Source organism: Beta vulgaris, chromosome 9 (assembly GCF_026745355.1).
Source record: "Beta vulgaris subsp. vulgaris cultivar EL10 chromosome 9, EL10.2, whole genome shotgun sequence".
Taxonomy (NCBI): Eukaryota; Viridiplantae; Streptophyta; class Magnoliopsida; order Caryophyllales; family Amaranthaceae; genus Beta; species Beta vulgaris.
Genome location: NC_079210.1, coordinates 54,102,394 through 54,118,251, shown reverse-complemented (window position 1 = coordinate 54,118,251; position 15,858 = coordinate 54,102,394). Strand labels below are relative to the sequence as shown.

The window sequence follows — 15,858 nt, the reverse complement described above, 5'->3', positions numbered from 1 at the left end:
TTTTTTTTAAATACACTTGACAACGTGGCATACAAATATGCAACTGAAAAAGGAAGTTTAAGGTAAAAAAAACTTAAAACACTTTTGATAAATTATTATTTACGTTTAATTATGAAGTCAACTTCGTATTTATTTGGACTCTTTTTCTGTATTAGGCAAATGGTACATCTTTAGAAAACGGAGAAAGTAATTTGTAGAAATTTTACATAATTCCATGCTCGAACATTCCCCAAATTTTATTTTTCATAGTGGGAAACTAATTTAGAGAATAGAAAACCAAAAGCCATATATTTAAAACAATATACAACTAGCATCATATTTCACTAAACAATAGGATCAAAATCATCCCAAAACAGTTTTATTTACAAGATTATGGATCAAAAACACATCAACAAACACAATTACTTAAGACCAAAGAATATACAACTTGAAACTAAATCCCCAATTTACAAATCGCCTCTGAAAAATGGCGCACTGAAGAAGGAGCTTGAGAAGGTTCCTCCTCCATTCGGGAAGAGAGTGAGGAAGCATATAAGGAACAGAACAACACCCCAAGCGTATCGATCATCACCTAATGGAGTTATCTCATCCTTAGCAGGAATTTCTTCTCCGCCTCGAAAGAATGTAGCAAACAATCCCCATGCGAGACAGATAACACTCCCACTTAAACCGCCAATACCGAGTAGTAAAGAAGTGGCGAACGAAAGCAATGTGGCAATGTTCCTTCCAAACATGGCCTGTGCAATCCTACCCCCTTCAAGTCTTCCACAAGGCAACAAGTTTAGTGAAGTCACCACCATCCCTAAGAAAAGATGGCATAGTCAGAATCCTTAAGAAGCAAGAACTGATATGGCTAAAACCACTTATGTCTTAGTTTGCATACTGCCCCTAAGATTTCTATTTCTTCTTCATGAAAAATATTCCTACTACTTCGCCCAATCTTCTATATTATTTGTAGCGTTTTCCTTATTTAGTAATATCTTTTTTATATGTCTCCTATCACATGAATCCCGCTTGTTATATTTTCTTAATAATATACCAAGGGGTGATGTGGCAATATTATATAATACCGGGTTTTGGGTAGCTAGCATGTTTATCCATTACTCGTGTCAAAGAAATCAGTTTTCAACCCTTGTTCCCTGATTTTTCACTTGACCATCTATAAATATAGGCAAAAGGGTGGTTCTGGAAAACATTCTCTACATAATATGCAGAAGAAGAAAATGTGTTGAATTTCTTGTGGGAAATCAGTGTGTACTGACCAAAAGAATGTGAGCTCGAGATGAATAACGGATTCACCAGAGAAAAAGGGAATACACAGGAAGGTAGGAGACCAACCTAAGAGTCCTGCAAAGGCAAGGGGATCAACTGGTACTCCCAGTCCTTCCACCGCATAAGGCAATACGTTTCCAAGATCATCTGTATAAGGTCCAACGACATACTGGATGAAGGAAAACAAAGGATTGTTCACGAAAAATTGAGGTCTTATAAACCTGCAAATACAAAAGATACTATTAAGATCATAACTATCACGGGACACGACAAGACATCAAGCACATCTTAGTAGTGGTAAAACAATAAGCTTATAAAAAGTATTTGTTTTAAGGTTGTTCAATGTTAAGACTAGCGCTAACAAAATGTATTTTCCTCTATATAGAAAAGTATTTAGTGCTGATTAAGTGTTTTGATTGTAGAAGGATTCTATTTGTTAGCAATTACTATCTCTATCTGAGGAGTATACTCTATTTGCCAAAAATGTAAACATATTATACTATAAAGGTTAAATTAATTTTCCTAGTAAATGTGAACCTGATTCCATCTACAATGGACACAGACCATACCCAGATCATAGACATGGAGAATGCCAGAAAGTATGCGTGTCTTAAACTCCGGATCATCTAATTGTATTATTGAGTCTTAAGCATTTTTCTGTTTTTTTCAAAAAAACAAACAGAAGTTTCAGGATATAGTAAAACAAGCAAAGACAGTGAGGGAACCTTACAATGCATTATCACCTCCATTGAAGCTACCATCTGATACAAAGGCAACAACTGCAAGTGCCAGGGAAGTCAAGTATGCACTGGCTGTACGAGCCACAGGGATATCAAAAAGAGCCTTTTTATTGGGGAGGAGGGACTCATAGTTATTCATCACTCCCAAACACCCTGTCCAATTCGATGGAACAAGAAATGATGGACTGAGCTTAATCCCATAGCGATTTGCGGTCAACCTTGTGGCAATCTGACAGATATAAACATCAGAGAATGTTCAGAAAGTAGATGTAGAAAAAAAAGAAACTATCACAATTTGACACTAGGCATCATCATTTTGTTCTTAAGACAACATGTGCACCTCGACATCAGGACAGAGACAGACATCTAAAATCTGCCACCACAAGTCCACAACTACTCACTTAATTAAGGTACCACGTAGATGTTATTATGCTGAAACTGATGTGTGAGTGAGTCCCATGGGTAGCATACGAGTCTTCAGAACCCATAGCAACGCACTCAGAGTCCCATGAGTTTTATAATTTAGTATATGTGGCCTTGGTAGTGACTGGTACGAAAAGAAACCCAATGAGTCATGACCCTTTTGTCTTTACCACATAATTAATGGTCAAGCCACTGACAAAAAGAAGGAACCATAAAGGATGTAAGTTACGCTCACAATGACGTCCCTTGTGCCATTCCCATGGGCACATTCCACCATATAATAGAAAGGAAAAAAAAGTTAATTGCTCCATCAAAGTCCAAAGAAAATGACCAATTTCGTACAAAATGATAGAAGCATCAAACAACAGAACATATAAAGTTCACTCCGTAAAGGAGAATATAGAGTATAAACACACCTCAGAAACACCCAAGATGGTTAGAAAACCACCAAAAAGAGGCACGACATCTGCCAGGTAGTCATCAAACGTTGCACCAGGCTTGACAAAGAAACCACTAGTCAGAGCAATTGTTCCAAAAGTTGCAACACCCAAACCTATGGCACTGAAGTACCCCCAAGGAGTGCTCAACTTCATGGATTCAAATTGGAGGTCAATTTCTGACTTCGGTTGTACCAAGCAGACCTTGAAAGAGAAACAGAAGGTAAGTTTCACATAGATGCAGTGACCAATGAGTTTGGATGCAACAAACTAAAAGTATGCATGTCGGGAAAATAGTGCTTTATTTTACATCACTACAAGATGAATTTGAGTAATTCTTCATATCACAAAAACAATAAAGTCAATTTGATCAAGAAAGGTTAAGATAAGCAACAAGGCAGTTGATAGACTAGCTCCTAGAAATAATATTATAGTCTCATGCAGTTTTTCTAGCTCTAAAATAATTTTGTCACGCATCTACCTGTTCAAGCTCATCCATAGCATGAAGACACAGGTTTAATATATAAATTGAAGTTAGGATTACCAATCTGTTCCATCTGTATCAAATGCATTTCTATTTAATCAGAGTTACCGTCAACATAATTTTTGTAATTACTTCTCCTAGTTAGCTGCAATATTTCCGATCATTGATTAATTATCATATTTTAATTTTGTAATCTATTTATAGAGGTAGATGAAATTTCTAAAATGAAGATTGTGGCCTAAATCCTTGCACCTAAGGAGCATCGAAACGAGTTACCTATACGCCCATAAACTCCAAGAAAATATCCAACCTGTAAGTCAGTCTATAGTCCCCACGGAGCTGGCTCAAACACCAGCAGCGATCAGCCACCACATCAAAGATTCTCAGTCATTTCTGATCTATCTATGCAAGTTCACATCCCTTCAGCACTCTACTTACCTAGCTTGCATTGCCGAATTCAAACATTTTCTGGACAGAACTATCATTACATATGATAAAGTTCACTTTGAAATTTTGAATAAAAGGGAAGTGGTGAAGGAAGCCTAAGGTATAGATAGAAGCTCTTGAGGAATAATTCGACCAGTTTCAATATATAAAAATGGCCCTCTAATTTCACTATTGGCTTTAAAACATCGAAGCACGAAAAAATCACAATATACATACAGACTGATCATATAATGAATCATGAACTTGCATACCTGTTTTGTAATATCATCCTTCTTCTCTTCCATAAACCATAACACAATATCCGTCCCTGCCGCCTCAGAGAGTTTCTTCTCCAATTTGGGCATGACTTCTTCAATGGGCTTTCTCAAATTCCCTATGAAAATCCCCCCATCCCCAAATCTCCGGACATCCGTTGCAAAAAATGAATCAAATCCAAAGCAACTCTTTAACTGAAAATCACAAAATTTACACACAATCATTTCCTCTATGCACCAAATACAAGAATATAAAATAATAAACATCACTTACTTCATAATTTATTCAAGATCATAAGCAAAACAAATACAAGTATACAACTAGCAGCATTATCAATATCTATGTTATCAGACACGGATTGAGCGTCTACTCGAATACAAGTGACACTCGGCTATTTTGTAGAAAAAAGCCAAGTTTTTAGTTTAAAATGAAGTATCCAAGTAAAGTGTCGTGTCCGACACGAAGACAACCCGTTTTTGAGGTAAATGAAGGTGTCGGAGTAACACTGATCAATATTACTCCTACACAATTCATGCATTACCAATTCCCATATGTTCACTATAATCCACTAATTCCAAGTACTATTGATCAACACTTACAATTAAGCAAAAGTAGAAATTAGAAAGAGAAAACAACATAGAAATTATTAAAAAAAAATTACCTTGTTAAGATCAAGGGCTTTAAAAGCTTGTTCAACTTTTTCCAGTCTCTCTTTCTCTCTCAACAAATTATCACGAGCAATTTTATTGAAAACTCCCACAATTGGATTATCACTGTTACTTTCAGCATCAAGTTCTTTAAGCTTTCTATCAGTCCTTTTCTTCTCTAGCTTAATTGCAGCTTCAATTGACGGATTTCCCATAAATTTCTTGAATTCTTCATCTGTTTTCCAATCCAATTCTTGTTGCTCATCATCTTGTTTTTCCTCAAATTTTTCTTCTTCTCTTTTCTGGGTATCTTCATTCTTTGTGTTTTCATCCACAACAGCTACAGAAGAAGTCTCTCTTTCTCTCTCATCTTGCAAAGAGAAGCAGAGTTTTCTGGGTTTTAAGGAGGAGATAGAAAATGGGTAGTGAGAAATGGGAAAAGATGGAAGCTTTTGATATGAATTTTGAATTTTAATTGGGACCCATGTTGAGGAAGGTGGAGAACTGAAGAGGGTTGCCATTGAAATGTCAGATTGAGACTGAAAGATGGGAGCTTGAATTTGATCATTGGAGAAGAAATAAGAAGAGTTTAATTTGAAGAGATGATGGGATTTTTCTGGGTTTTGAGTCTGGAAAGTTGGAGAAGATTCAGTGAGTTTCACAGGTGGATGGTGATTTGATAGTGATGACAAAAAAGAGTATGGTATTTGAATATGGGAAGAACAGACCTTCCAAAGTTAGGGGGTCTTGCTAAATACCGCCTTAGAATTTCCATTTAACGCCTTGTATTTTTGTATTTGTATACATGGGTTGTATTTCCCTACATCTCTTTCATCCACAATTCCCTCCTTACATCTCTTTCATCCACAATAACTCCAGTAATTATTCCGGCTAACTTTCCCATCAAGAACTCCGGCAATTATTCCGGCTAACTTTCTCATCAAGAACTCCTGCGACAATAACTTCGGCAACTTCTCCGGCCACATTATTGCATCATTAATATTAATGAAATTTTATAATTCTTTTAATGCACAAAATTGAACTATATTGACTTAAAAAAAAAAGTGCCCAGGCACCTAAATTAGGTGCCCGAACTTGTGGTCAGGCGCCCAACCACAGGTACAGGCGCCTAAATTAGGTGCCTGAACCTGTGGTCAGGCGCCTAAATTAGGCGCCCAACCAAAGGTAGAGGCACCTTATTTAAGCGCATGTACCTATGTGTGCGCCTAATTTAGGCGCCTGACCACAGGTTCAGGCACCTAATTTAGGTGTCTGGGCACTTCTTTTTAAAATCGATATAGTCTGATTTTGTGTATTAAGAGAATTATAAAATTTCATTAATATTAATAATGCAATAATGTGGCCGGAAAATTAGTCGAAAAAGTTGTCAGAGTTATTGTCGCCGGAAAATTTGTCGGGGTTCTTGATGGGAGATCCTTGTTGACGAAAGAGATGTAGTGAGAGAGTGATGGAGAGTGAAGAGGCTCAAAGAGTGAGGGAAATAAGTACATGCACCCAAGTGCATGATGCACCCTTTTCTAAACTACGTTGTTTTATCATTTTTAGAGTCTATAATTTTTAAAAAATTTTGTTATTTGTTTCCTTAAATTTTGCAAGTAAAGATTTTTTTCAATTTTAAATTTAAAAGGTATATGTTCTTTTACCTTAAGTGTAGATGTTCATTTACTATATGTTCTTTTCATTATAACATTTGTTCTTTTATAAATATAAATTTACCCATTCTTTAATTTTAAGCCGTGTGTTCTTTTTTAAAGTAGAAAATTTGTTGAAAAAATTTTCTGCTCTTCGATATAAATGATATGTTCTTTTTGGGTGCACAGTGCTCATTGTGCACCCTAGTGTATAATCCACGCTTTGGAGGGAGAGTGAAAGAGAGTGGGATAATGAGTGTTAAAGTATAAATACATGTATATGTATTTATACAGGGCGTTAGTAGGAAATTCTAGTGCGGCATTTAGCAAATGAGTTTAATTCATTTCAGTTTCGTTGTAATCAATTTAGTTCATTTGCAATTAGTTCAGTTTTGGTTTATTTATTGTTTTTGTTAGTTATAATTTAGTTCGGTTTGATTACAATAAGTTCAATTCAGTTTGGTTTAGTTGCAATAGGTTCAATTGTTTTATATCAGGGAAAACAGACTCTGAGGGGATGAAATAGGCGGAACTTTCACTCATCACAAATCAAGTTTATCCTCGAGAAAATAGTTTTGTTGATCTTCACTAGTTTGTTTATGAAATACTCCTTCCATCCCCCAAAGAAATATTCATTATTTTTTTAGTTTGTAAAGATTGAACAATTTCATGTTTAGGTCATATGAACTCCACATTTTCTATGTGTTTTTTCCTCGTATCTCACACACGAAAAAACAAAACATTTACTCACTCAATAAAAACAACAAAGATTATAGGGAATACATATTTATAGCGAATCTAACAATATCACACATAATAACTTGTTAATGTATGATACATTTGCAAGATTTCATTGGTTTTAGCTACATGTTTAATGTGCTAAATGATAAATTGGGATAATTAAATATATTTAGAACATATTGATCATTGTTTTCGCTTAAAGAAAAGTCCTTACCACGTGCAATAAAACAAGTAAAATTTAGTACCAAATTATGATTACCACTCCCAATATTTTATCAACTAAGCTAAGTTGATATCCATAATTTATCAAAATTTGACTCGACTAATACAAACTTGTTTGAATATGTTATATTAAACAGGAAAAAAAATAGATAGATGAATGTTTGAATCTCAACTTACTTGCGAATTAGATTAATGAAAATGAAAACTTTTGTTGCTCCTATTTAGCTTACTAGTCAATTTGCAATTCTAAATTTATTTGATTTTTTAGTTGTTGTAGATCAATTTTATTTTATCTGTTATACTTAGTACAACCCACTAATGCCTCTCGATCCTAAATAAGAAGTAGTACTTATCTATTAGTTATCTTGAATGTGATAATATTTACATAATAACAGAACAATATATTTCTATTATATAAGGGAAGGGAGAGCAATGGTGTCCTCTTTTGAAACGCCTATTTTGCCCCCCTTCCCTTTCTAAATTACTAAAGGAACGTCAAAATCAAAATCGGCACTCAAAGAAAACTACCGAAAATAAATTTACAACACTCACTCACAAATCACTTAAAAGATGAAACTTTACAAATCACCCATACGATTGAGATCCCGTTATAAAAATCACGCAAATCACTCAAATAATCAGGCTACTTTATTAAAACTTAAAATTAACATACAAACTAAAACTAGCTAATAACCTATAACGTCAATACATACAAAAACATTTACCAAAATTTACTTACAATGCAAATCACTATTCTCAAAAACCATTCACAATTAATGGTGGGTCATGATAAAAAATAGAGGTGTATATTTAGTGAAATCAGAATTTAGAAGTTAGACAAGGAAAAAAATTATTTACTTTTTTATAGTGTTTTCTATATATAATGAAACTTTTACATATATTTGGACCTGTTTTTTCTATTATATAATAGCGATTAATCATCAAGATAAAAAGGTTTATGTAAAATATCATTCAAGAATTAAAGTACAACATATCTATATTATATAAGGGAAAGGGGGAGCTATGTTGTCCTCGAATGAAGAGACTATGTTACCCCCTTCTCATTCTAAATTACAAATTCATTTACAAATCAAAGGGGGTTTCAATTAAAAATATCAAAAATATAATTGTAACAATCACTCACAAGTCAACTAAACTCATAAAATTGCATAATTTACGTTATGCAAATCACTAAAATGAGGAAATTATAAAAACTTAAAAATTCACTTAAAAACTACAACCTATGAAAAAATTGACTTGAAATCAAAGTGTCTATTTTCTTTACAATTTATGAAGTATTGTACTTAATTTAAAAATCAACTAAAAAATTATAATATTAGAAATCATAAGTAAATTCAATAAATTTTTTATTTTGTTCATAGAATTTAACTTTGAAAAATAAAAAAAAATAAAAATAAAAAATGGTGAGAGACTTGAGTGACAGAAACTAAACCAATCAAATTTTGCAATTAAAAACAATTATACTTCATATGTCTAATTAATGTTCAAATTTTGACTCTTATGCCGAAAAAAATCGAATTTTTGTTTCGAAAAAAATTCAAGCACGCATCGCGTGCAAAAAATTCTAGTATACTTATAATGCAAGAGGGCTCCTGGATGCCTTGTGCCATGACAGTCCAGAGTATGTATTTTATCCATTATAAAAAATACTTTCAATACAAGAGCATTTAATTAATATTTTACTATTTTTTTTTTGAGGGGAAAATCATAGCAGCTTATATTAAATCAAGATCCACCAAAGTGGTAATTAATACTTTGGGGAAAATAATCCATCCACACAATTTCGTTCCCAGAGGGACAATCCCAACGAGCTAACAGATGGGCCACAACATTGCCCGCTCGTTTAATATGAGAAATAAAAAACGACTCCAAACTACTAGCTAAAGTAATAATATCAGAAAAAATACGAAAAGAAGGGGAAAGACCAGACCCCCGGGTCTTCACAGCATTGATCACCTCCAACGAGTCACCTTCGAGAGCGACATGCGCAAACCCCGACCGCCCAGCTAGCTCCAGAGCATAGCGTGCCCCCATCGCCTCTGCAAGGCTTGCCTCCCATCTAGCCTCCACACGCCGCACCCCTGAAGCCACCAGCTGACCTTGGTGGTCTCGACACACCACACCCAAACCCACCTCCCCACCAGGACTAAGATGAGCATCAAAGTTTATCTTAATACAACCTTCCGCAAGCATCACCCATCAAAGTTTATTTTAGCACCATTAATATTTTACTATTTTCTCCTTGATTTAGCAAAATAGTTAATTATAAAGTAATTGCCTATACACCATATAAAGTAGAGTTGTGAGGGAGAGGTAGTAGCTCAGTGGAGTACCCCCACGAATCATAGGGTATTGCCATGGTTTGAATCCTCATCCTAGTGATATGATAGGGCATTTACTTGTGGGTTGTTCCGCCTTCTACCCAGCATCTGAGCTGGTGGGCCCTACATGTTAGTAACCTAACAGATGTTGGTCTTCGTACCAATTATCGTTCCTAATAAATACATATAAAGCAGAGTTGTCAAAAGTTGTCATGACATGGAAACACGCCAGGAACCACAAACGAAAGTGATAGGTTAGTGTCAATCTTTTTCGACATGTTTATATAAGCGGGCTAACACATGTTTATTGTTTAATAAACGGGTTGGTTTAGAATCGAGATTTTAACCCGAAACCGACACGACTTGACACGTTTAACTTAAGAGAAGGTATTATGTCAGACTCGTCTGACACAATACGACTGGTAGGACCACTTCAGTTAGAAGCACTTGTGCTTCAGTTATAGACGCACTTGGGTTTCAGTAGGTCTTTATTTTTTTTCAGTTAGTTTCTAATTTTTTTCAGTTAGTCTTTTTTTTCCAGTTAGTCTTCTTTTTTTTCAGTTGGTTTTCAATTTTTAAACACCAATTGAAACATATAAAACACCAACTGAAAGAACAGCAAGAACTAACTGAAACACTAACAAAGCACCAACTGAATGAAAGGAGAAATAAGAGCAGCTGAAACATATTAAGCACCAACTGAAACATATTAAACACCAACTGAATTAACAACAAGAACTAACGAAAACACTAAACAAAGCACCAACTGAAACAAAACAAAACCCAACTGAAACAAAACAATACCTAACTGAAAAATATCAATACCCAACTGAAAAAGTTCAAAGCCCTGGTTTTCCTCCAAGCCATATTCATCTTGCTTTACCAAGACAGGTGCAATGCTTTTTCGTTGATTTTCTCTACTTTTGCAACTCTTCTCTCTTCCAACTCTTCAATGTTTCTCTCTCCTTCATTTGTTTTTTTGGTAAGATTATCAACTCCTCTAATTTTTTTGGTGCGCGATTCAATTCACATCATTTACGCTATTTGTAATTTCGAGTTTCAGGTTTTTGTTCGTTTTCTAGTTGAGGACAATATGACTCCTCTTCTAATTGTCTCTTTTAACTATAAGAGCCAATAAGGAATGGAGTAGGCAATTAGACAAATTTTCCTATCGCGTTGCAGTGATCTTCTTCGGTGGGGAAGATGATAGGAAGGCTTTGGCTTATGCAAACCTAGGCCAATAATGGTTTTGATGTATTGGGCTCAACCCGTCTGAGTAGTAAACAAAACGTCAGACAGTCTGATCCAATATTTTCACTTAACTTAAATACATAGGAAAATCTAACATTTAAGCACCATTTAGGGTATAAGTTGTCAAAACATTAATGAATTCAGTATTAATCTTTCTAATATACTAGCAAGTTATTACCTAAATAAGCATGAATCTATAACAATGGAATACAAAAAATCAATTTAATGTGTAAATATCGTTTTAGGGATAATAAACAAGTTAAATGAGTCGACAAAGATAATCACTTTATGAAACGAGTCGGATTAAAGTTAAGAGATTTGGGCACTATTAGTTAAACATATTGGATTAATGTCAATGCTTTTTAACCTGATTAGTAAATGTCTAAATGATATAAAAATGAAATATAAAAAGCATTTGCCTTGTTATTTTTACTGTCAAAATCTCTATTATATAAGAGAAGAGGAGGGGGACACCAAAAATAGTAAACCCTTTTATACCATTAAGTAATAAAATTCAAATTCACCATCTTTTACCATTACACCTTCAATTAACAAAATATCTATACCATCCTTAATTTATCGATTTTTAAAAAACAGAAGAAAAATATATATAACTTTATAAACAAATTTTCGTATATACATTAAGCAATTGACCTTTTGTTTATTTTCGCACACACCGCGTGCATACAAGACTAGTATTACTAATTTGAGTAAGCTCCATAGAAGCAATAAAAAAGGATGAGGAGCTAGCTCATGTGGTAGAGCACTCCCCTCTGATCCTTGAGGTCAGGGGTTCGATTCTTACCCCCAACATTATGTTGGGGTATTTCCTCCCAATCAAAAAAAATAAAAAAAATAGAAGCAATAAAAAAAGGGAGAGTTTTGAAGAAAAAAGTGTTTTGAGGAGGTTTAGGGTTTAAAAGCTCGCGGGCTCTAGTTCAGATAGTAGAGAAGCCAAGCGTAAGGAAGACATACATTTCAATATTTCATCCATCTTCTCCACTCAGTACTCTCATAACTTCTTTCTCTCTCCTCTCGACTCATTTCTCAGCTTTTTCTCAAGGTTAGTTGCTCTTTCTCTCTCTTATTGTGAACATTTTTGTTTTCAGATCTCAATTGTTTCGAACTAATTTCATGCTCTAGTTTGTTTCACCTTTTTTATTTTATATGTGTTTGAGCTTGTTAGTTAACTCGATTGTTTAATTGTTACTGAGATTTTTAGGCTAGTTTCAGATAATCAAAGTTGGTTTAGTTGGTGCAGAAATGTGGGATAATTTGGCCAATGTTATTTGTACTTTTCCGGTTAGGGTTAGGGTTTTCAGTTTTTTGCTGTTAATACGCGGAATCAACCCTCAAATTAGGATTTTCCCGGTGTCTGATTTATTTGTTGGAGGAATTAAATTCGGTTATTGCTTAATTCTGGAACGAAGATGATAGATTGTCACTTGATCTGCATTTCGTTGGTTAGTACTAGTAGGTTTTGTGGCACGCGCGGTCTGAAAGATTTATTGCAAAGAAAACGAGCGAGCTCGAGCTTAGGAATTAAAGATTCAATGTAATGTCTTATCTTCAGGGCTGGTTTTGCTTTATAGCTTTCTTATATTTAGAATATAGAAAACTATATGTATGTGATACCCTATTTATAATGTTAAGAGAACTTCGGGTTTTATTGGCCAAGAAGCATCTTGCTCTGTGGATTAACTTTTACTTCACACACACAAGAAAGGATGCAAATTGCTCGAGTGCCGTACCATTTTTTTTTTCTTTTTTCATGCTAACAAGCTCTATTTGAAGTCAAAGTTCAAGGGGTGGGGGTGGACCGGTGGAGATGTTAATGTGTGTTTTTGTTGCTTGAAATCGGAAAGGTTTTTGCCTTTTCAGGCAATGAACAAAAAAAGTTAAGTAGGTGATGATAGAACATTTGCTATATGAGATTTGGCTCAGTGAAAGGTAGTATTGCCATTCCATGTCCTATGGCTATGTGCGAGGAAAATATTCCAGAATATATAGAAAGCTTTTAGTTACACTTCAGGATTGTTAATGCTGACTGCTTCTCAAGGTCTGTGACGTCTGTCCAAGGTAATTATAGCTTATACGAGTAGATTATAATGTTTGAGCACAATGCTTAAGATAAGTAAACAAGTGTATGCATATCTCGTCTGCTGTGCAATAAAATCATACTATCTTACTTGTAAGTTGTGGTTCATGGTTTCTGTGATGTGGGTTGCATTTGTTTCAAAATTTCATTAACCTCTGAGTGATCGATGCGACATTTATCAATCATGTAAACTGAATAAGAACTTTAACCTTAAACTGGTTACATAGTTTTTGGGTCATGGGTATTGACATCTAAATTCCTTTGTGGCATTAAATTGTTTTTTAAGTTTAATTGAATGCCTATTAATGGATGTTGTTGTACTAACATTGTTTTTTTAATTTTTCAGTTGATTCATGGCAGAAGATGCTCCAGTAAGTATTACATACCTTTTGCACTTGTACCAATGTTTTGCATGCTTTTGATTACTAGTTCTATTATTTTTGCGTGTATGTTTTCAGTATCTAAAATATAGATTTTCGAAGGCTATTCTGATTCTAGTAATGTGCTTTACCAATGTCTGAGGCATTTCTTTGTCAACGTGAGCTAAGTTGTTAATTGCGTCCCTCAAAAAAGAAAAAGATGTTAATTGTGTCGCATTGGGATGCTGGGTTCTGAGGATTGCATCTGTCTGCTCAGTTTGTTGTTGACATGGGGGAGCAGTTGGTAATAGTGGCATTCAGATGTGCATTCCTTCAATTGCTTTCTTGTTTTCCATCATATCTGTGATAATGTGCTGATGTATACTCTTTCTTTGCCGGACTGCCCTTTCTTTAATCTGTGATGATTTAACTTGTAAGTTGCTCCATAGTCTATACTCTAGTCTCTAGACTGCATGAAAATGTATCTTCTGCTTTTAAGTTTTGTGCTGCTCCTTTTGAACACCATCTGCATACGAGTTATTACTGGAAACTAATACGAATTGAGTTTTCAATGACCAATTCCCAAGTAGAATTCTTAGGCAAGTGAATAATTAATTGGTTTATTATGCCTGTATAACTCTAGTCTTGCATAAAATTTATCTTTTACATGTGAAGTTGTTATATTGTATATACTCTTTTCTTTCATTAAATATTAGATATTGCTTGTGCTTACGGAAGTTGACTTTGACAGACCAAGAATGAAGAGGAGGAGTTTAACACTGGTCCTCTTTCTGTACTTATGATGAGTGTGAAGAATAACACACAGGTATTACAATGTATCCTCTTCACTCGTTTCTATTTCATCTTTATATTGGGTCTGTTTGAAGTAGAAACTAGGAGATATGTTTTTTCTGCCTTGCTAGTATTGTATTGGATTATCATGTGCTGAATGCTGTTTACTATAGAGGACTGGTGAGTGACTGACTGAGGCATATAGACTATAGAGAGTAGCATGTTTACTTTGTTGGCTTGTTGCCATTGAATCATCTTCTTTGGACGATATATTGGTGGCTGATTTTCTGCTTTCAATCTCCTCAGGTCCTTATCAATTGCCGAAATAACAGAAAGCTGTTAGGGCGTGTTAGAGCTTTCGATCGCCATTGCAATATGGTTCTTGAGAATGTCCGGGAAATGTGGACTGAGGTTTGTCTTCTCCCAATTTTGTCACTGATATCTCAGAAATCCACCAATTCTCCATTTTCTTGCAAATCTCACATTATCCAATCTATTCTGAAAGGAAGATGTGGTGTGTGATGCACAAACAGAGATTAGTCCTTCCATAGTCCCAACTCCCATACGGAACTAGTTATCTTCATAACTCACATTAACCGAACCTCTTATAATCATATTTATGTCTTGATTCTACAGAAATAATATTCATAATAGTTGCATTATTCCGATTTTCTCCCATCAGCTAATTTGAAAAAGGGCATATAAGAAAAGCCAATATTTAACAATTATTATTTTAGAAAAGGTAATTTGGGTGACTATTATACCAGATGGTGGGAGTACCTGTGACAGCAAATTTGTTTATTCTATTACCTTGATGGTGTGTTGTAGGTTCCGAAAACCGGGAAAGGGAAGAAGAAGGCTCAGCCTGTAAACAAGGACAGATTTATCAGCAAGATGTTCCTCCGAGGAGATTCTGTTATTATTGTCCTTAGGAATCCCAAATGAGTCTGATTTGTTTTTTCTGCTATGGGTTCTGCGCTGATTCGTGTACTTGTTGAACATGAAACTAGTAATACCTTCGTGGAACATATAAGTATGTAGGATTAGATCTTGTACTCAAGGGCTGTAGGTCTATTTTGCGTGATTGAGAACTCTAGAGATGGTTTTTCAACTTTAATGGAGGGTGTACATTTAATGTTGGCTGAATTCGTTTTTATGCTAGTCCTGATATGTGATTATCTTGAATTCTACTGAACTTTATTATACAGGTGGTGTAGACGTGTAGTTACGCCTACAGTTGAATTTTGCTTACTTGGTCATTTGGAGTTCTTTGAGATTCAAAAGATGTTTGCAATTTATTGTAAAAACCAATGTCACCAAATTTGCGATACGAGCGGGTATGGGAATGCAAACCGCGGGATAGTTTACTTTAATTAGGCAATGAGTACTGCCAATTACATGTACTGGTTTGCTATTTTCTTGAAAGCAATCGGTTGGTCTTGTAAGAGATCGCCTAATTTTAAATTAAAATTAGGCACGGTTTAAGCCCAAGATTAAGAGGAGAACATGCCATCTTTTTCAATATAGTGACTAGTTTAATCTATTTAGGGATCATGTTAATCTCTTTCGTGATCAGTTTAATCTATTTAATAATGACATTCTTTAATCCATTCAGTGACTAGTTTAATATATTTAGTGACTAGTTTAATTCGTTCGGTAAAACTATCGAGTTATTTTTTTGAAATAATTTGTTGAA

The 15,858-nt window shown here is 34.7% G+C and overlaps 2 protein-coding genes across 3 annotated transcripts; one reads left to right on the top strand and one right to left on the bottom strand.

The window, feature by feature from the left end:
* Positions 1-342: 342 nt before the first annotated feature.
* On the bottom strand, positions 343-5,399 carry LOC104904844 (probable zinc metallopeptidase EGY3, chloroplastic). 2 transcript variants are annotated; one of them, XM_010693240.4, is made up of 6 exons: positions 4,720-5,398; positions 4,055-4,252; positions 2,852-3,076; positions 2,003-2,241; positions 1,339-1,493; positions 343-802 (listed from the first exon to the last, which is right to left on the bottom strand). In XM_010693240.4, the coding sequence occupies exons 1-6, from the start codon at positions 5,224-5,226 to the stop codon at positions 447-449; spliced, it is 1,680 nt and encodes a 559-aa protein (XP_010691542.2). In that variant the 5' UTR covers positions 5,227-5,398; the 3' UTR covers positions 343-446. The 2 variants fall into 2 exon arrangements, with proteins under 2 accessions (XP_010691542.2, XP_010691543.2); XM_010693241.4 differs by lacking the exon at positions 2,852-3,076 and having other exon boundaries at positions 4,720-5,399.
* A 6,407-nt stretch (positions 5,400-11,806) lies between these two features.
* On the top strand, positions 11,807-15,308 carry LOC104904843 (uncharacterized). Its single transcript, XM_010693238.4, has 5 exons — positions 11,807-11,976; positions 13,358-13,382; positions 14,122-14,196; positions 14,469-14,573; positions 14,991-15,308. The coding sequence occupies exons 2-5, from the start codon at positions 13,365-13,367 to the stop codon at positions 15,105-15,107; spliced, it is 315 nt and encodes a 104-aa protein (XP_010691540.1). The 5' UTR covers positions 11,807-11,976; positions 13,358-13,364; the 3' UTR covers positions 15,108-15,308.
* Positions 15,309-15,858: the final 550 nt, after the last annotated feature.